The sequence below is a fragment of the Macaca nemestrina genome, chromosome 19 (assembly GCF_043159975.1).
Source record: "Macaca nemestrina isolate mMacNem1 chromosome 19, mMacNem.hap1, whole genome shotgun sequence".
Classification (NCBI taxonomy): Eukaryota; Metazoa; Chordata; class Mammalia; order Primates; family Cercopithecidae; genus Macaca; species Macaca nemestrina.
The window spans coordinates 66,727,455-66,750,074 of record NC_092143.1 but is presented as its reverse complement, the minus strand read 5'-3'; the positions used below and the strand labels follow the sequence as shown (position 1 = coordinate 66,750,074).

General features: G+C 35.3%; 1 protein-coding gene across 4 annotated transcripts in view; it reads right to left on the bottom strand.

The window, feature by feature from the left end:
• LOC105465267 (zinc finger protein 521) overlaps positions 1 to 22,620 on the bottom strand; it is a 292,362-nt gene that overhangs the window by 118,281 nt on the left and 151,461 nt on the right. For 3 of the 4 annotated variants that reach the window (XM_024787831.2, XM_011713605.2, XM_071085522.1), the window contains one exon: positions 15,860 to 15,944. In XM_024787831.2, the coding sequence (XP_024643599.2) occupies positions 15,860 to 15,944 (85 nt within the window). The remainder of the gene's footprint in view (positions 1 to 15,859; positions 15,945 to 22,620) is intronic. The other variant, XM_011713620.2, reaches the window with a different exon arrangement.

The following is a 22,620-nucleotide window of genomic DNA, read 5'->3' as shown; positions in this document are numbered from 1 at the left end:
TCCCGAGTAGCTAGGATGACAGGCGCCACTGCACCGGGCTAATTTTTGTATTTTTAGTAGAGAAAGGGTTTTGTTCTTATGACGTATACTTCTATACATGATCATTTATTAAATCACTACCAATAGAGAATTAGGTTGGAGATGGCACTCACAGTATTTTACAAACGAGTTGCTGTTGGTGGTGGTGGTAGTGATGTGTGTGTGTTTACATGTGTGTGTATGTGTGTATATGTGTATATGTGTTTGTTTTAAACTTAGGAAAAGCATGCTTCTTATACAGAACTGTCCTGGAATTTTGAGTGTACAAGTTTGTTATTCTGAGCTATTTGATTAAATTTAACCACAGGAAACTCTTCCAAGTCCTAATGAAGCAGCAATCACATCTAAAAGGAGCCAAGCCAAAAAAACATCCTTTTCCAATATCTCTCTTTCAGATATCAGACTCCAATCTAAGCTGCACAGTTTTCATTTCACTTTTGTACCATCTCCCTAAGCTGTTGGGAACATGCTAAACACAAGACAGGGAGTGCTGCACCAGTGAGCGTGTGGTGGAAGAGACTAACAGCGGGTACATGTCCACACACAGATGTACGCATGTGACACACACACATGCACACGCACACATTTAAATACACAAAGAAGACTACAAAAATTTATTTTAGAAAAGGACCATAAAAATAGAAAACCATAGTTACTGACAGAAAATCTGAATTAGAATTCTGAAATCAGTCATGCAAGTTAAGACCTTTGATGTATGTATTTTAAGGTTTACTTTATAACATGGTATGTGTTAGTTCAAGGTATAGATTATGTAAAACAGACTTTTAGAGAAAGTTAAAATAACCTTTTCATTTAGAAATGAAAGCCCTTTTTTTGCCCCTAAACAAACCCACAACACTTGGACGATTATAATTTTTTCTTAAAAGACACATGCACATGTAGTTTTAGTCAACGTATCCTTAATAAGGTAAGTGGAATTGTTTTAGTAACTAAAGAAGTTACAATTATCCTAAGGACTCTGGACATAGAATGTAATATAATACATACTATTTCCAGGTTTCCAACATCACATTTATCCCATGTGATGGTACATTTCAGCATAATAATGCAGTGGTTCTGGCATACAGGAGACACAGAAATAATGTCAAAAGCAATTCTTCACATTTGGATCTCACCACATCAAGTGCAAACAGTGAACTTAAAACATGAAAATACAATTTGCTCCTTCTAAAGTACACGTTTTTATCTCTTGCAAAAAAAAAAAAAAACCCCACATTTATTTCCAATGCCTCAAGGTAAAGAGGATGGCATCTATCATAAGTGCAGAGAATGTCTGAAGGATTTAGAAGCAATCTTTTCATAATGTTTCTTTGGGTGAGGAAGTGGAGTTATGAGTTACTCAAAATTCATAAAGATTATTAAGTTTACATCGTTACAGAAGATCTGCTGCTACTGTATTTCTTCACCATACTGCCAGTATTGCAGCCCAAAACGATTGAGAACCTGTCTCTGGTTCAGGAAATCCATCCATTTTGTGGTATCAGTGCTCTGCCGCATTAAACAAAGGTTCTGTCCCATTCAAAACAGCAACAACAACAACGGCACAAATTACTTTCAGTGAAGCAGCCCACAGTATCTGCCCTGAATGCACGGTACTCATTCTATTCGTATTCCTTCATGTAAGTGGTTTTAACAGGTAAGTAAATTCCTATTTCAGCAGGTTTACTCCAGATTATCAGCTTGTGTGTCTGTGCCTGCTGGGCTATTTGAATGATTACCCTATCCCCCAAAGGCCTCAGCTAGGACTGATTCTGCACCCACGGCAGTGATCCCTCACAGTAAGGAAGCCTCCCACGCAACGGTCAGCCTTCCTGTTTGATAAATTCCAACCTTTCAGCTCATCTAAACTGAGCCTATGGGCTTCATGTTTTTCCTTCTTCCTCTTCGCTTAGGTCTATGGGAAGTTATGAAACATATTTTTCTAGTCCTCCCAGGAGCAAGGCCAGGTTCACAATTTGACCTCAGAAATACAGCAGTCCTGCAACGCCAGACAGCCTGATAGAACTGAGTACTAGTGCTCTCTGCCTGGCCCACACAAACCATAACATGCAGCATGGAGCAATGTTACTTATGGGAAATGACAAGCAATGGATCAGTGGGGGAAAAATAATGGGATTTAATCACGTAAAAACATCACAGGCACACAGCTCCCTTTCAACAAGCTGCCCCACTATAGGTGAGGGCACAATGTTCTTAGGAAACTAACCACCTATAATTTATAATGGAGCTGCCTAACCAGCTATTTTGATCAGATGAAGTTAAAGGATTCTTAACACACCCAGAGATTCTAGTTCCCATCAAGTCAATATGCCCCTGGAGAATGATTTTAAACATATGTGCAAAAATATCTACCTATGCATTGGATAGACGTCTTAGATGTATGAGGAATGATCCCAGGAACAGTTTTAGGCTCATATAAAAGACTGTCATCACAGACTAATTATAGACAGTGATACCAAAAAACGAAGGCTGACCCTGCAGTCTTATTGACACAATTTCCAGCCAGAGGGCTGTATTGTGGAGCCCCAGTGGGGGCATTTCTCTCTGAAACCCAAGGGCACCTGCATTAAAGAAACTGGTGTAAATGAATCCCTTTGCTCCATGACAGAAGAGAAGACACCAATACTTCAATTATCTTGATATGGAATACATGTGCTGACCTTCTTGAATTCTACATAATGAGATACAGTTACCTCTTATTTATTTATTATTATTATTGTTATAGTTTGCACTTTACCATGCATTCAATTAGAAGAAGGACATTTTGAGGCAAGAATGATATGCTCTTTGGACAGAAGGTAGTGATTCAAAAATTGCAAAACTTCAGCTTTCAAAAATAGCCTAAGTGACCTCTTGCAGTACTCTGACCACTCCGCAGCAAGCAGGAGGCAACCCCTGTGAAGAGCAAATTCTGGCAAAGTTCTCTCTTCACAGATGATGCACAGCTTAAGCTATAATGAGTTTTTGGGTTACAAATGCTGAACGCATTAATATTCCTTGATGATAATTATCACAGTATAAGCACCTTCCCCAATGTGAGTAGCATAAAGCAACTGAAGCAGCATTTTTACTATATTTGAAACAAGCTGGAAAATGGGATTTTCTACTCTTGTAACCTGAGGTCAACATACATCAAGCACTGCATATTAAACACACCTATATGTGACGCTCATTTTGCTTCCCTTCTCTTCTCCTTCATGTATACATAAAGCTATCTTCTTTATTCATTCTTTATTATGATATTCTTGGTAGGAACATACATGTGATATACATAATCTCAAAACAAAATGTACTTCCATTGCATCATAATGAATCCTATGTTTCTTCTTATGAGAATACAAGTAGCAAATAAGATCAGTAAGCCGTGTTTTACAGATGAGATGTGTCTCTGTGCAGTTTGAATGAATACTGTGGTCACTGGCTGCATATAAAATAGGAAGAAAATTAGAGTCTAGCAAATAGGCTTCTAGAAGAATCAAACACACATTTCATATAAATCTGAACAAACGACCAGTCTTTACCTTTACACCTTCAAAACTAATAATACTGATAAGCATGGAAAGCTTTAAACGTGGATTCAGCCTACCAACAAGATGACAGTAATGAAGTCAGCATCTTATTTACTGGCAACATTTTTGCATAAGGCTCCCAGATACCAATTTTCATCCCAGATTAAAGGAATAATTACTGTTATTTGGGTAATAACTATCAAATATTATAGAAAAATTGACAAAGGTGGTCCATTATGCATCATATCCATATGTACAACAATATCTAATACTCATTATTTGCTCCAGCATACCCAAATTAAAGGCTGAAAAGATTCCATATACTATACCCCAATTTGATTTGATAATATGCTATGAATGGACTATAAATCAATTTTCCCTCATCTCTCTTCCTTCCCCTTCCTCTACTCAGTAAAAAAAAAAAAAAAGGAAATATTTATTATAAAGCTCAACTGATGTTAGGCAGCTTAAAATAATCACAATTAAGGTCTTCTTACTAACATGCTACAGTGTCAAGTTAGTACTCTATGTAATTAATGCTAACAGCATTTTGACTTAGTGACAAAATGAAAGCCAGTTTGAACCCTTAATCCAAAGAATGTAAATTGGTTGAGGTATTCAGTAGGTGGGAATCTGTTGAACTCATTTGTACCACGTTACCCTACACTTCATTTAGAAAATAAGCCATGCTACAACTGCCTCCAGTTCTCCAGCATCATTTTTACTTATGCGCTGCAAAAATGTCTTAAAATCCCATCTGAATAGATGGTAGGGTTATAAGAGAACCTTTACTAAATATTTAACAGTACTATTGGCGTATTAAACAGTATAATGTGAGAGCCATGAAAGCATGATCTACAGGGTTTGCCTTCTTCAACTTAATGCTGGTGCTCATTTGAAACACTCCACAAGCCCATTCATCAGCAGAACTGATGCATTTTAAAAAGTCCTCATTTACTAGCAGATAAATGTGGTTAGAGAACCTTTTTAGTGTAGAAATGACTGAAAACCTATTTGATTTTACTGTTCAAAATTTGCTTTACTATGGCTAGGGAAAAAAAAGACCCTCACGAAACATTTTAAAAGGCCATTTTGAAATAATATGTAAAAGCTAAAGGAACATAGCTTTGAAACAGGTAGGGGAGGGTATATTTTTCACCAAAAATACATCCAAACAAGGCAACAGATTTATAGACAGCTGATACAGCACATATATTCATTGAATCTGGAAATAATATCTCAAGTACATATTATATAATGAGATTCCCCACTGAGACTCTTGCCTGACTGTGACACTGTTGGCAGGTGACTTCATTTGCAACTACTCATAATTGCTTTTTTTTAAATGGGTGAATATTATTTTGTGTACATTAAGATATTTCTAATTACAATTATGCCTTTTGAATAAGTTAATAGAATATTTTAACCTGTCACAGTAGATAGAAAGCAGGAATTCTCTTTGACAATGTATTTCTTTTCTTGAACAGATATAATATAGACTCATTTAAAGAAAACCCCCTTTCTACTGGAGGCCTGCAGAGTTCACATTTATTCAGTAAACACTGTAACAATGATTATCTGTCCTCCCAGTTCTCAGTGGAGACTCTTGCTTTTGAAAATGTCTTGTGGTGACTTACTAAATTCAGGCTATTTCAATTAGTATTACTGCACATTAAAAATTAATTGCATTACTGAGTGGATTAAGGTTTAAATTTCAATTCTACAGTATGTGCACTAGAAATGACAGCTAAAAATCAATGCTCTTTGGCCCACAATCGGACGTGTGTGCGGTTGAATAGCGTGGGACTGGCGTCACCGGCCAAGCAGTTTTAAAAGACTTGATAGTTCTATTGAAGGTGTGTCAGTTCTAATCCTGGATTTTAGTTTGAATGCTGCGCAGTAGCCCAGCCTCAGAGAGAGAAAAACAAAACAACAGCTGCACTAACAATTTGAAAACAAAAATGGACACAGGTACTAAAATTATGACAACAAAAGGAGTAATAGTGCCCCTAAATACACATCTAATTATCCCTTGGTTAAAAGCTTGTTCACAATTCTGTTCAATAACAGTGAAGAATCTCTGACTTCAATCTACATTATTTTGCTATTAGTTACTGGGTAAAAACAGTAGATCGGGGCAGGCAACAGGCTATTTTGTAAAGAAAACAACTAGTGTATACAATATTCATAATGACTTTATCTATGTCTTCAGGAAACCCAAAAAGATACTGAAAATACATATCTTTTCTTTAAGAAATAATCCCATCTAGACCTCTATTTTAAAATGAATTATTAAACCTCTTCGGGGAAAGGGGCAAATTAGGATGGGCAATAGTTGATCATTTTGACTACAGATTTATAATATCCACACAAAATGGGTGAAAAGAAATGTGTCACTTTTATTTATAGGAAATTTGTTCTTTTAAGAAGATGAAGATGAGAGACATTATAAATGAAGTCAACAAAAAGGCATCGATAAAGAACTGCAGAACCACCCAGGGTATCTGGTTTTGGAACTGAATGGTGATTGGTATGTGCATAAGAGAAAAAAATGATGTCTGCAGTGTTCCTCAAGATCCCCTCCGGGTTGCACCGGTGGCCAACAGCAAGTTCGGCAGCAAGAGAGTAAAGAAGATGGGAAGTAATAATAACAATAAAAAGAATAATCTGGTGCAAATGGACCCCAAGGTGTAGTTGTCATCCCTGTGCAACAATCACCCTTCACTGCAATTTACTGATGTTGCTTCATTACAATACAGCATATAAAGGGGCAATGCACAAAGTCACTATTTAAAGCTACATGGTTAGAAGCAGTGCATCCCACCCTAGCAGGCACTGTTATGGGAGCTAAGTCAGATTGTTCAAAAGTGAATTGACCTGTAAAAAAAAAAAAAAAAAAAAAAAAAAAAAAAAAAAAAAACCAAAGAGGTGAAACCTGAATGCAGCATGGTGCTAAATTTGGGGAGAAAGAGAAGCAAATATAGCAGGAAAAAGTGTTTCCTTAGTGAAATATTAAAGAGATCCCAAATTAATCTGAATTAAAACATCCTTTGAGAGTGTAACAACTTGTGGCTTTGCTAAAAGGAAAAGATAAAGAAAATGATGTTTCCTGTTTGGAAAATATAAACAGGCTCTCTATTTTCTATTTTCATCCCTCATAAAATGAACTGAAATCATGTTTCTAGGTAAACATGACACTGTAAATTCAGGTTAATATGGCTGAAAAGAGAGAACGACTGATTCTTCTAATTTTTGCCTGCCGTAATTGAAAGTCTTACTTTTCAGTCAGTGCTCAAAAGATGCTGAGGCAATGTGTTATGGGGAAAAAAACAGATTCTCTCCTCACCAAGGATCATTGAGTATGTCATTGGTTAATTCTTGCTCTATGCTTCTCATTAGCATTACCCTCAAGTTTCTGGTTATCATATCCGAAATATTAAGACATAATAACTACGAAGGTGCAGATAATTGGATATTAACCAGAACATACTTGACTGGGCAGGAGGTAGAGCCCTGCTTAAACTAATCCTGAAATATATTAATCACCAATTAATGAAAAGGTTTCAAATTCATTTCTATTATAGAACACCTCCGAGTATCTAAGCTTTTTCTAACAAAATGACTTGGAATAACAGGGTAGAAATAAGAAATACAGCCATCTGATGATGGCTTGAATTCATTCTTTACAGCCTGTTGTCAGGTAATCATGAAAACTATAGTTAAAGCCTTACTTACTCTTTACAAAGTCTGATGAAAAGAAGGAACTCTTTTCAAAGTTCAGTGGCCTCTGTTTAATATTCCAAATTTATCCCTTCAAATAACAGAGCCATAGCTAAATATTTCATCAGAGAGCTGTCAGAATATTATCCAAGTCTTCCACCTCTAGACCTTCAGCTCAATAACAGATGTACTCTTAAAACATAAAGCCAATTAATGGAAGCCCGGAGAACTCCAGTGAAGATATGCTATATACACAGTGAACACTCCATGATACTAGGTTGCTGAATTAAGAGATAAAAACCTTGTCTAGCAGAAAATGTCACCCACCACTTATTTACATGGAAATAAAGTAATGCTAAAAAAAAAAAAAAAAAAAAGAAAGAAAGAAAGAAAAGGAAGAAGAAAACATAAAGAGGAACAAATGGAGAAGAAAAGTCATACTTCTGTATGTTCCATGTGGCTGCAAGATTGTGTCTGATATGTACGTCTAACAGGCGTTTCATTAGTTTGGTTTAAAAAGCCTCACTACGTTCTGTGGAAAAACTCGTACAAGTGCTCGCTAAGTTAGATAAATCGCTAGAAAAATGCCATTCATCTTAAAGAAAAAAGCAAAATTTCTAAGAACATTATTTTCTTAAAGAACAATGTTTTCTTAAAGTGTGAAAAGAGACTGTTATCTCTTTTCATACTTAAAAGATGCAGTTCCCCAAAACTCTGAAGAAGACTCACATTTTTATGTCAGAGGAAACAAGGCATCTGAATTAATACAATGCAAGTGTGAACTTAAATGATACCATTTCTCTATTTCTCCTGCCTTGATTCACTTAATTTGATGAAATAGTAAGAAAACGCTTGTTATCTCAGAGTTTTTTTTTTTTAATTCTGTTGTTTGTTGACTTTAATTTTAATAACTCTTAAATAAGCACTCACAGCAGATGGACTTAAAATATGCTGGCAAGCAGGCCCTTTTATCAACAATTTTGCCATAGAAATACACAAACATTTCAATGGCTCTTCATTAGCAAACAAATCAACAAGTGATATTTTAATGCATGACTTTATTCCATCTCTGTGGGGACTGCAGTTGAGAGTGTGATGTACAGTACAGAGAAAGGAATCATCAGCCACAATGTCCCAGGGCTCTCTCCATTGAGGACTTCGCAGCCTCTGCTTAAAGACTGCATTTAATTGACTGATAGACAGTAGCTTCTTTGTTCACAGAAGACAGCGAAGTAATGGCAGCTTGAAAATCGTACCATCTACAGGGTCTCCTGAGACTAGTAACAGGGGGATATGTGTCAGGAATAAATAAATAATCTAATTATTAAGCCACTTCCTGTCAAGTTAACTCCAATTTGTTGGCTTTTGAAGGCAACAAAACGAGGCATTTTTCCTCATTATGCTTCTCTTTTTATACCAGTGGTAATCACAGGCGGATTAAAGGGTGCCTGATTGGTTTTTTTGTCAAGGAACTGAGAAGCAGCCAACAGTACAGAAAAACAGAGTTGGGGTTAGAAGAAATTTCATGCTTGTCTCCTTTCCAGCTCCCTAACAGCCCACACGGCTGCCCCATACAGAGCTGCCAGCTGTACAGCAAATGTGTACCCCTCCAACTGAGGCCTACCGGGCCACAGGCGCCATCCTGAGAGCTGTGAGATACCTTGCAATCTTGGCAGGTAGCTACTGCTGTCATAGGCATAATTCTAAAGGTGACCTACGAAACCCCATCGGCTCACCAAATGCAACAATATGAGCAGCTGAAGTTCGACACCCACTCTCCATATTGGCTCCCTTTCCTTTGTTTACTGCTATTAATGGCCCTGAAACTAGGAAATAACCTATGGAAATAGGTCATCGGAGACCTTTTCCTTTGATGTGTGTGAACCGATTCTGTGGAAATAGGTCACCACCCGTGTGTGTGCATGGGCAAGCAGGAATGTGCAGGGATCTATATCTTTTTAGGTATTGCTGATGACTTTTAGTGCCCTCCATTTGGAAATGCTTTGCAACCTTCATTCAGAAACAGATACCCACATCTGATAATGAACATATCAAAGAGTGAGTGAAAAACCAACACATTGGTGGTGCATTCTACAGGAAGTCAAAGGTGAGGACACAATGAGGTCCAGAAGCCCTGCCATTGTATGTCAGCCAGTCACATGGCCGTATCCAACTGGTAGGGCCTCTCTCCCTAGCGTCTCTGTGCTGAGCCTAGGAAGACAGGCTGGCATCCAGTAATTCTCCTTGAGAACAACATTTTTCTGAAGCCCCTTTAGGAGCAGTGTGTTCTAAAGAGTAATAAGACGTGGAATCTTCGATCTATGGCCTCAGCCACAGTCCTCAGCCTCACAGAAAATTAACATCACAAGAAATGTCTAGCAGGCTATCTTTGGGGTTTATAAATGTAAAAATACACTAACTGCCAGTGTTTTTTATTCTTGTAAATCAAAACTGCTAGACGCAAGCTAAAACACATGATTTGTCTTTTAATAGCTTAACCCTGAAATTGAGTGACAGACCTGAAGATTTTATCCCAAGTTCCTTAAGAAATGAGAATCCAAAGAATCACGATGAGCTCTTAAAAACTCTGCCTTCCTCCAAAAAGTCATTTTTCTTTGAGTTTCTTTTAAATTGTCTTTGTTTTTAGGAAGGCTGATCATACGGAGCCTTGGTAAGTTCCTGTGGCCCCTCTTTGCACTCGGTAAGCAGTACAGCTATGTTATATTTATGCCCGCGTATGTCCTTTCTAAATACATCTTGAATTTTTGCTAAATTGTGCAGATAATTAAGCCCTCTTCATATTTACAGTCTGCTTCATTGGTACCATGAATTCTGTTTTCAGTTACTGTCTGCAAATTCCCTCTCTGAACAATTTCATACTAAGCAATAACACTTCATTTTACATAAGTTTTATCTGATGTCCCCATACAGAGCTGCCAGCTGTACAGCAAATGTGCGGTTCTCAAACTGAGGCCTACCGGGCCACGGGCTCCATCCTGAGATCTATAAGGCACCTTGCTGTCATTGGCAAGCGTTCCCTGCTATCTCTGTGACCATCTCTCCACACTGCACACAACTTAAAATCATCTGATTATTAGAATTTGTGGCCCACACTCCATTTTATCCTTTATTTAATCTATCCCCAGATCACACATTTGTTTAAATGTTTTGGCTGGTTTACAAATCATGCCGCCATCTGCACAGTAGGTGTGACACCATTTTTTAGACAAAAGTTACGTTATAAACAAAGATAAAGTCATTTGAAATGCTTCGGTGTTTGTTATTCTGCCTGGTTCACTTGGACCAACTCTAAGAAATAAATAGAATTATCTGTGTAAATCGATGAACATCTATGAAAAACAACACCCAGCAGAACGCCCAGCTTGCTCCATTACCTACGTTAATATCATGACAGCTGAGGAGAGATGACCTGGCCCACTTCTCATCTCTCCTGTACAGATGGCTATTAAAGAGAAAGTATCCCTTTTGTATGGTCCATGTCGAAACCCTTTATGGGCTTTTCAAATAAGCCAGCATTGCCCACATGAGGGTAGCTTTCTGTTACCATTAAACTGCCCAGATTTCATCTCTTTTAATCCAGCTCTTGATGAAATAAGCCAGTGTTTTATCATATTTAACACCAAATGCTTGTTTCTTCATTCTCTGAATTTTGTAAGCAATCAAATAAAGATGATTTTTTTAAAAAAGGCGTTCAGTCATCTTCTCATTTACAATGAATGTAAATCAAGAGTCCAAAATATCTCAATGATTTTGAGCTTCTTAGGATAGCATGGAGATTATAAACACGTATGTATACCCACACATATAGGCATTATTGTTGATCCATTTCTATTCATTCTTTTGAAACCAGTCAGTGAAAGTAAGAGTTTAAAGGGCAACGTGGACCTTTCTCTTCCATATATTTGGATATTTTCCCTTAGGACATAAAATCCTAAACTACTATGGACCTCAAAATACTGGTTTTAGTCTTTTCTAAAGCAAGTGCACTCAAGCTGAAATGCTTCAGAAGTGATACTGAATGCCACAAAACGATAATGAAGATTAGTCTCATAGTACACCACCCACTAAAGAAATGAAAGGAAAACAATGCCATTTGTGACCTTGGGCACCAAACAAATTGCAGGATGTATGAATGCCACCTGCCACAGAACAGACTACAATTTCATCACACTGTTAAGAACCGATTTACTCATTCTTGATGCCTTGACATCAGTGATATATATCACGTGTAACACAACACATAGAGTACATATCTTCCCACATATGCTAGAGAAGAGCTTAATCTTTTCCTGGTGTTTTGAAAATCGTGATTATCTATAAAATACTGAGTATTTATTAGAGATATAAATACGAAGTCAGTATCTTTGCATCAGTGTTTTCCTACTAGCTATCCTTTACAATCCCAAATTCTAGCTCTGCTTTTCTAAGAGATAAATATATTTGCTTCTTCAAAATGCTTTAACATTACACTTGATCTATCTAGGACATGTTTATTAGCGACCATTTCTGGATTCTCCTATCTTTAACAAAATGGGGTATTCTGACACTTAGAACAATTTTGCCATTACAACACTGGTCTTTCTAATCAGATGAAAAAAAATAAAATTTATTAAGTAACCATTTCTAAGTATATTATTAAAAATAATCCTTATGTAAAAGGCTTGTACCTAGTCCATTCATTTTCTCCATCCATGAACTTTGAAAGGGACGGCTGGAAATGGCCATAGCTATATACTGACTACTTGTCCTCCAAAGCCCACAACTATAGTAATCAATTCCAAGGATAATGGTATTTCTCCCCTTTGATCATTCCTTTGTCAAGCTGACTGGCCTTCGATGGTGAGTGTACTGCTGGTTGTCTACCACCAGCCGCTCGCAATTTGCTCACTATGTTTCATGAGACAGTTGTTTGTGGCTGTTTGGAACACATTTGTCTCTTTGGGGATTTATGCGCTAGTTGCAATGCCAACCTCCATAGTGATCGAAATTTCTTTCTAACTAAAATAGATAATTAGAGGCTGGTAATTATTGGTCAAGAATTATCAGAGTGAAAAAATTAAGCTTCTCATAAATAGTTCTTGGCAATGTCATCTCTTTATATTATCTCATGCCTAACAGCCCTTTATTCAGAGCACTTACAAATTTACTCTACGCTGTTGAGCCTCATAATTTTATATGAGGCAATCCCTTTGCTGGGTTAAACACATTTAAATTCTCTTGTTTCATCTCTATTTGCGCTAATCCATACCAAAGAATAATAATAATAACAGACAGCTCAAAGAGGAAAATAACAATAAATATTTACTATGCTGATAGAAAAGAGAAGGGTGAATAGGAAATTAAAGCACCTAATACATCCTGGTATCTTGTTGTATTCTCAGGTCAAAAGCCAACATAAACTATGTGAAAAGAACAAAGGAAGAGAGGAAAAATTTTCTTATTGGCACAGATCTTTAAAGAGGGAAATCTTTTCCCCAGGAAAGCTGTTAAAATGTTTTGTAGCTCTTTTTCTGTGTGTGTAAAGAAGAAAAGAAACCCCTGAATAGTCACTGGTCTGATTTCTTACTGAAACTGTGTCGAAATGTGGTGAAGAGGGAGGTTTTCTTTTTTTCCTTAATAGACATAAGTCAATTCCCTAGTGCATTTTTATCGAGTAATTATTCTCGCAACTCAGACCATGTGTCCACACCTTGCTGCAAAACCGCACTTAAGAAGAGCACCTCCGGTATGTACCTGGTGGAAACATTGATGGTTTCCCTTTCACAAATGTCCCTGGCCAACAGCCTGAGACCAGCACATCCAGAAAGATGCGTGGCGGTTGCTTGACACTGAGATTGCACAAAAACCTAGGTGCCACAGAAGCAAATGCAAATGACTTGAGTAAAGAAGGAATTTAAAGTTACACCTCATTGGGTCAACTGTAGGTCTTGTTTTCCATCAGGTGACATAATCCTTCCTCTACATTGATTGAAATGTAAAACAAAATCCGCAAGAACACTATATACCCTCTTAACAAAAGGAGTAAGAGGCTTTTCAGATAGTCCCTAATCCCCCTTCCTCTACTGAATGTCTAGTTGAGATTATTTTTTGATTAGACAAAAAACACACACAGATATATAGCCTAAAAATACCTACCCTCAATGGAGGAATTTTAGCCAACAAAATAATGCTGCCTGCCTCATTTGAAAGACTAAATAGCACATTAGAATTCTAAAAAGGGGTATCAGCCTTTGTGACGCCCTTCATTTTTGCGTTCTCTCTCTCTAGATACTAACAGCATGAATAGGGTGTAAGGACTTGGATGCATGGTCAACAGATAAAACAATTAAATGGATGCTACTCATTTATTTAGGCCTCAAGTGCAAGAGAATTACATACTTTTATTATTAAAAATGGCATGAATATTAAATAACTAGACCCTCTGTGCAAAGGAATGGAATGTGCTTCTCTGATGAAAGGTGAATTGTTAAATGCTCAGGTCCCAAGAGGTGAGTGTCTTATTAATCCACTATAAGGTAGAAGGGAAAAAGCCTTGGGAAAGCACTAATGATGCAAGGAATATAAAATAAGTACAAACAGGAATGATACAAAGCAATTTAAAAAGAAGACGAAACAAACTGATTAATGTTTATAGGCAAAATGATACTAAAATTGGAAAATCAAAAAGTACCGTGATGCTGAACATTCCATAGAAATTCTAAATGTGCAAAAGAGTATTAACATTGTGGTGAAAATATATTCAACATATTCATCTGAGTACTGGGACAAATAAATCCAGAAACAAAAATAAGTTTACATTGAATAGAACTAATAAGAAGCATGACCACAAAACTTCACTGAATTTCTCATGAACTGCAAACTTCTAAGAACTGCTTTCATTCAAGCCTATCTAAAAGTGCAGCATGAGGTAGAATCATGAATGACTGCCACCAACACAGTCTACTCAAGAAATAAAGAGACGGGAAATATTAACATTTATCATTTGGCAGGAATTCATTTTTTCTAAGCCACTCCTCTCCTCTAAAAAGCTGTTTTAAAAGTTTACATAAGGTATTTTTCACATTCTCAAACAGAAGGGAATTTCAAGGAAACATCTGAATCTCTCCTACATGTTGCCATTATCTTCTAATCACTCACTAAAGTTGTCAACGCTATTGTCACATTGAAGGATATACTATTTAATATAGGTGAAATCACTAATAATATTAATACTTAAATCTGGAAAATGTAGAGATAAATTGATCAGTATTTTAGCTGCTATGTATAAGTTCCATTTTGCACAAATAAGCTCTTAGTCGTTTATAAGCAACAACCGCCTACCTATCATTTGAAAACCATAAAGCACATCCTATTGAAAAATTATCAATTTTCCAACATGCCTTTGAATTTATCTTCATTAATTTATATCAGAAAAATGGAAGTTTTGTAATAGCTTTAATGATCAGAAATGACAGGTGAACAACCTTTCACAAAGCATCCTTAGAACACTTCTAATTAGTCTACAATAAAACTGGCTCCTCCCTGAAAACAAGTTCATAGTCTCAAATGTTGAATTTTCTTTCCTGTCGTATAGAGTTTCATCATAGGAGAGTATGAGGTTAATTTGACTTTTTAAATATTATAATTATTTATGGTATTATGAAATACCATGAAGTGAGTATGAAATAAAAAACTCGTAGTATAAAAAACACAAATGAATAACAAGAATAGCATAAAGTAATAGCAGTTGTCATTTTACTAGTAGAAAAATGATCTGCTTGATAAAGTTTAATTGGCTGGTAAAACGCTTAGTGTTATTACTAAGTGCTTATCAAATTAAAAGACATAGGCACTAATCCGTGAGGAATTAAGAAATAATGGGACAATATGAATAGGTTAAAAAAATATCCTCTTAGTTTTAGCCCATGTGATACATGCAAAATCCTAAAAACAATGGCCTGGAGTAACTTCAGAAATCTTTCCCCAAACCACTTTTATAAAAATCTATGGAAAATTTGGTGGGGAATAAAAAATGATTACTGAATTCTTTACGTGATCTTTATGATCATGATTATTTCCAGGCTGTTGAAACCATACATATAAAACTATTTTATGGCTATTTAAATTATTTATGTTTCCCTATCACAAAAACTCACTACTTCAGATTTTGATACAAAGATGCTTAAGCAACACACAGCAGTGCCATTACCATAATAACTTCTGAAATTAAAACCTGTCTAAAACTCTACGGAAAGCTAACATCCAGTTCATTAACCATTCCTGTTAGTTTTCAATAATGCAAAAATGATTAGAAGTTTAATTTGTTAATCACTTGTGTTTTGACTGGCAGTAGATATATAATCCTCTGCAGAAGTCTAAACTAGCCCTTGCAGAAAATAAAATGTGCTAATACCTTATCAGGACTAATAACAGAAATTAAAAAAAAAATCAATCATGCCGAGGAAAACCATTGATGGTTGAACAATTAATTCATCTTTAACTCTGTTTAATGGTGATATACACAAGTAGAAGAAACATCTATCTGTAATAAGGTTTAGAGTGTCACTCACCAATCATGTGATTTGCAACATGAACCTGAATATCCCATTCATTGTAGAAAACCATCTGACACTTGATGCATTGATAGGTCTTCTTCTGAGAAAACAAGTATAAACAGAGTTACTTAGACACATGGACTCTTAATTGTTTCTTTGTTTAAAAAACATTTTTCTGAGATGCTGGTCTTACCTATGTTGCTAAGAAACAAACTAAACTACAGGGCCACTTGGCCCAAGTTCCACAAATTCCCTACTTATACCTTATGGCTTGATCCCAACACCACATTTTCATTTGCAGACATTTAGAAGAAAGAGAAGCACATAATTATGGCATAATATATTTTTAAAGATCCCTAAACTCAAAAACAGAAGGTTTTTAAAACCAGAAGTATTACAGAAATATAGTTTTAAAAAACATGAGTATTAAAAAAAACCTACAGAGTTTCAGAATCCAATGTCTTTGAAGATCAGGCACAATTTCATTCTGACCAATATAACCAGGGTGTTGCTTCTAGCTATCCATAAGTGATATGGCTAATAAGTTAAGATTCACGGATTCCAGCTAAAATATTTAGAGATATAATTTTTAGCTAAAGTCTACAATTTAAATGATGTTTTAGAAGCTGCTAAGTATTAGCATTTAAATATGTACTTCTTCCTATAAAGAAATAATATCATAATGAACATTCTACCACTATTTTATCATTTTACACAACAGTCCTGTGAAGTAGATAGAGCAAGATTTTTATTACAATTCTTATAGCATAAATGAAGAAACTGAGGTCCAGAGAAATAGAAAGATTTGCTTGATGTCACGGTGCCGTACAGCTGGGAAGAGAAATACGTTCTTTCGATTCTAAATGCTGGTAGGCTCTCTGATTTCTGAACCATAAAGCAGCCATTATAATTTTACATCTTTATTATTGAGTCCCAGTACCTATTAGATGAACTCAATAAATAGAGTATTAGTTGTGTTTTCCAGAGCACATACTTACATAACTTCCTTTTTGATGAATCTTAATATTTGTAATTAAAAACCATGTTGGAAGACAAAATAAACCATTATGAAAATAATCCATTTTTAAAATGTCCCAAACATGAGAAAATTACATTTGTAAAATCACATAAATGACATTTTCTTACAAGCATTTTTTACAGAATTATCGTTTCATTTGAAGTCATATAAAATTGTCTTACAAATGGCATTAATAACGAAATACCAGCCTGTAAATTACAATCAATTTGAAGGAACTGAAGTTCTTTAGAACTTAACAAAATCAAAGTTAAGCACAAACATTTAGCATAATTCATTTGAGATTTAAAATTATAAATGCCATTAATATAATTTTTTCCTAATTATTGTAATTTAACATAATATTTTCTTCTGCAACAGTGAACAATATTCTTTGTAAACCACACAAGTATAGGCATATTTCCACTGGAGGCTGTCTAAATTATCTGACGGTCTTTGTACATTAGGCATATCGCGAACTATGTGCTGAATCTAAATCTAACACGGACTTCAAACACCCTGACAATCACCAAGGAAGATTTACTACACTGAGCTGTTTACAAGATGCTTTTGATGGTGACATATAGAGCAACATGTGTTACGTAAATAACATCTATCCCTTTTTTAACAATATTTCCCTTTAGAACTAGTTAGAAAATATTTCTTACTCCCTGATGACCTACATTATATATTGTTTATTAGCATACTTCTAGCATTATTCCTGATATGTGACCTTGCTGAAAAACAAAGAAACATAAACTTAATGGCTAGTCTTTTCTCTTGTTAGCACAGTAAAACATGCAATATGTCGAAAACTGTCTCCAAAAATGATGACTGATGAATATGTTGGCAGAATATACTAGGGCTTTTTTTTCCTAGTCTAATAATAAAGAATAAAACCATTTCAAAAGCCAAAATAATAAAATGCCAGCACTTACTACTGTCTTCAAAATGAACTGACACATGTAAGTTTTCTTTTATCATCGAATGAAAATGCTTTTGCCACTACTGATAATTCAAACATTAATTCTCTCCACTCATAAAACAGTGTCTAAAATGCTATGTTATATATTTTTATTAAAAAAGCCATATTCTTATCTATAAGCTCCTAAATTTACGGCTGGATAAGAATTTACTGTGATCAAAAACAATGAACTGTGATTTTAAAATACTGAAGCTTGAACTCTGCTTCACCATATTTTTCACATTTCCCAAATACAAAGCCATGATATGCAAATTGGTATGTGTTAAAGGTTTTCTTTTTAAAGGCAGGATATAAAATTCATTTTTACCCTCAGTTTTTAAAACGGTGATGTTAAATGACCTTTAAAGCATCTTTCATTATAACTATAGATTCTTTGCAAAATATTGGAGAGATCCCTGCACACCTGTACACCATCTTTAAGTAAAGGGATTATAACCTCTGAACAGTGTCAGCCTTGGGGAACTCATTCCCTTGGAGGTACATTTATTCCACCTCTGTATGGCTAAAATTATGAGAGAATTCTTCCTAATTCTAGATCCAAATCTGCTTTTTCTGCCACTTTCACCCATTGGCCCTAACTCTAAGCTCTGGCACTACACAAAGAAGAGGTTGAATCCATTGTCTAATATGACAATTACATTAGCCCCTTTTCAGACGGAACATAGGGGCACAATGTAAAAAACGAATTACCTCCCATCCTGGTTACCTATCTCCAGGTCAATGTTTTAAGAAATAGAACCCCAAATGAAGCTTGATATTCCAGGTATGATCTGACCCTTGCAGAGTACATGAGGATTGTCACCTCCCTTAGGACAATTACTTACATTTATATAAAAGACAACAAAAAAAGTCAAGTGAGATAATTTCTTTTAAAAGCAGATAAAAGTAGAAACAGAACTTCCATTGTTTGGGCCCCAGATTGGCCTTTATCAACGCTTAAGTTGTCAATTTACTTGAAATGCTAATTTAGTACATTTTTAAAAGAGACTTTTTTTTTCATTAGCCTTTTTAAATGTGCTACTTGGGAGTGGGATTGTCATTTCCTGATTGTTCTCTTTTGTTTTCTGATACTGATAGATGTAATTATCAAGGATACAACTTTTTCCTAGCACCTCATTATTTTTGATTGATTTTGAGAACAATTTAAATGTGCCTTTTTGACATTCTTGTTTTCAGTTACACTCTGTGTAAGGTACTCAGAGACTTTTTAAAAAGAACATCTCATAAATTAAAAAAAAATGATTAGAGATGCTTAATAATATAGTTTTAAAAAATTATTCTGATTAACCCTGTTACCCTCCATTCCATCCATTAGGACTCAGACTTCACATTCAGTCTTACCAAATTTTAAAAAGTAATTTAAAATAATAATTATTAAAACTTATACTTTGTAGAAATCAAACTGCTTTGATTTTTTCCAAAATCCTGAATGGATTTTTAAAAAATCAGTGCATAGTAATCCTCTAAAACAGAAATGAAAAAAAATTAAGTTGTTACCATGGGAGGTGACTATTACATCAATTTCTTTTTCTGAAAATTGGCAATGAAAGGGTCAGAAGCACCTTGCATTTTTTAGGAGGAAGTGTAGGTCGTGCCTATTTGATGAGTGAAAGCTTTTCTTTATAGAAGAATGACAGCAGAAGGGGTGACAAAATTAGATATTCACCATTGTGCAATGCCAAATAACATGGTTCAGGATAATCACTAACGGATGCTGAAACTAGTGGAAGACAGGTTATTCTGAGATACTCAAATTTCATCCTTTGATCATTGCAAAGCGAACTATATATCTTTACAATAAATTTAGCTAATGGTAATTACTCTAACCAGACTATTTAGCTTAATACCATTAAGAATGGAAATGACGTGACCTTGTGTGCCTCTCAATGAGTTGCAATATGAAGTATACATCACCAATATAGTATCTTATCTAAAATGTGTACTTGAATATAATTAAGTCTTTAGGCCTAACAATCCAGTTTTCAGTAAATACAGGGATAGGGGAACAAATATTACTATGAGAAAAAAATGCAAATCCAGAATATTCTTTCAGAGAAATGGCCTGTTGTCTTCGAAAAGGGGAACAACTATTACTATGAGGGAGAAAAAAAACCCCTCAAATCCAGAATATTCTTCAAAAGAAATGGCCTATTGTCATGGGGAAAAAAAGTGAAGAGATGAAAGAAACTGAAGAAGACTTGAGTAAATGTAATGTGTGGGTCCCGATTTGCGGGAAGGGGGCTGAAACAGCTCTAAGGCGGCTTTTGAGGCAATTGAGAATAATTTAGATATCAATCTGACTATTAGCTGATTATTAGATGCTATCAGGACATTACTGTTACCTTTTTTAGATGTGACAATGGTATTGGGGTCATGTGGGTAAACATTCTTTTTGGTAGGAGATGCATACTGAGTATTTAGGGATGAAATATTTGCAATTTACTTTCAAAAGTTTCAGGAAAAAACATACATAGTCATATATAAGTAAATGGCTACATGTTAACCATCATAAACTCTAGTTGTATACGTGAACATTTTCATAATAAAAACTGGAAAAAATGAATAGAGTAATTCATAACATGTAGTTTTTAGAAGCTCAGCTTAACCCCTGATTCACCTCCGCTATTCACTTTAGACTCCCATACTTGATATGCACCAAAACTAATTTGCACTTAGTTGTTTTAAGTAGCTTTGCAAACATTTTGGTATTTGTTTGTGAAGTTCTTTTTCCTTTTTTTTTTTTTTTTTACATAAATCTAATGTAAAAACTCTAAGAAGTAAGGAACCATAGCTCACATTCATTTGTATAATAAAATAATAATTTAATAAACTGTTTCATACTTTAGTAAAGAACTTGTACGCAAAAAAGAAAAAAAAAAAATCCCTTGTAACAGTCCTGTAAGAGTAGATAAAGGAGGGATTATTATCCTCATTTATAGATTAATTAACCGACTTGGTTAAAGTCATACAGGTATAACCAAGCCAGGATTCTACTGTCTTTCACACACTGGATTTTAACACAGTTTATATTCTGATCACTTGCAGGTAAATTTACAATTACATTTTAGGTGCGTTTCAAAAGGAGGCTTTCCATATAATTAAGTAGTGCTTTGGTCTTTGACAATGCCAGGAATGGTAGGAAAAGTAACTTATAAGAGTGAAGAAACTATCTGTAGCTAAGTTAGCCTTAGGCTCCCAGTCCCAGACTCTTGACTAAGATTCATAGGATAGAATTGGCTCTTAATTCCCTAAGTCTATTTCAATATTTTCCCTTTGTCATCAATGTTCTGCAGTTTTCTTCTTTTTGCCATGTTTTAAACTGTACATTTAAGTGTATTTGTTTTGCTCAATACAAAAATAATAATTTCAATTTGAGATCTCATGTATGTCCTCAATTCTTAAAATTTTCAGTGATTAAAATCACTCAGTTATTAAGTCTATTTATGACACTCTCCATTCACTTCCATCAGAATCCTTATTAGACATAGATTAGAGCCTCTCAGTCTATCCCCCATGTATTTTAACTGTCCTTTCATTCATATTTTAAGAATCTATTTGTCTTCTTATGTCCTACTCTAGATCACTTCTCTGTACTCTTACAAAACACTGATTCTCTCTTCACAGCTGACCAATCTAGAGTTTATCCTATTTAGCAAAGCTTTTATTTAAAATGACTATTTTTCATTTCCAACATTTCTAGTTTTAAACATTCAAATGCTTTTGTTTTACTTCTGCTTGGATTTGCTTCATAATTTGTCACTCTTTTCAGTGGAAATCATACCTTCATTGATCTTTCTGAGCTTCTAAACATACTTATTTCAAAGTCTTTGTCAGACTGTTCAAAATAATTAGTTTCTTCTTTTTTTCTGCTTTACTAGTGTTTGATTCATTCATATACTTTGGAATCTTGGTTGAAAGCCCATTTGTAGTGATTTTTTTTTTCCTATGTGCTAATTTCTTCCTTTCCAGTAGTTTCACCATCGGTTCTACTGGGGCATCCCAGGCTACTGTACCAGAGCTGGGTCTCGGAGGAGCATTTCCTGCCTATCTGCTGTGCTGCAGGGATAGAAAGACATTGCAAGGTGAATCACAGAGGCAACACATGGGTAATTCAGTCTTATGTCACAAAACTGTGTCTTTCTTCCTACTCCTTCAATCCTCCAGGTAAAAATCCTAGTTCCTGGTAGTGGTCAACAGAATTACATTTTCCCAGTCTCTTGCTGTGAACAAGAAAGTTTCACCCAGGCCCTGCTTCAAATAGTGGGTCTGGATTTGTCCCACAGGGATTAAACCCTAATTACCACTTTCTATTTTTGGAAAATGTTCAGCAGACCCCTGGCTTTAGCCTTAATAACCATGTGGTTTTCTTACTTGGTTTCTAGATCTCAAAGATGAAGAACTGTTTTGGACTTGACTAAGTCCATTTGTTTTTGTCTTTATATTTTATCTATCATTGCTGTGTATGTTTGGAACATCAAAGCCAAAGTTACAGAGCCATTTTTCCAGGATGTCCCATAGCTCTCAGCTCCCTCTATTTCAAGGCTTTTAAGGAAGGACCAGTGTCAGATTTGGTCACAACCTGAAATCAGGATATTGTACAATGATGCTATAAAGTATTCATTCCAAATATATCCAGTAGTCTTAGTAGGAAAGAATCTTTAGATTTTCTTTCTGTAATACTAACTTGTCGTATAGTTAGTTGTGTAACAAATCATTAAATGACCCTGAGTTTCCTTCTCTGCAAATGAAAAAATAATAAAACCTACATCTTAGAGT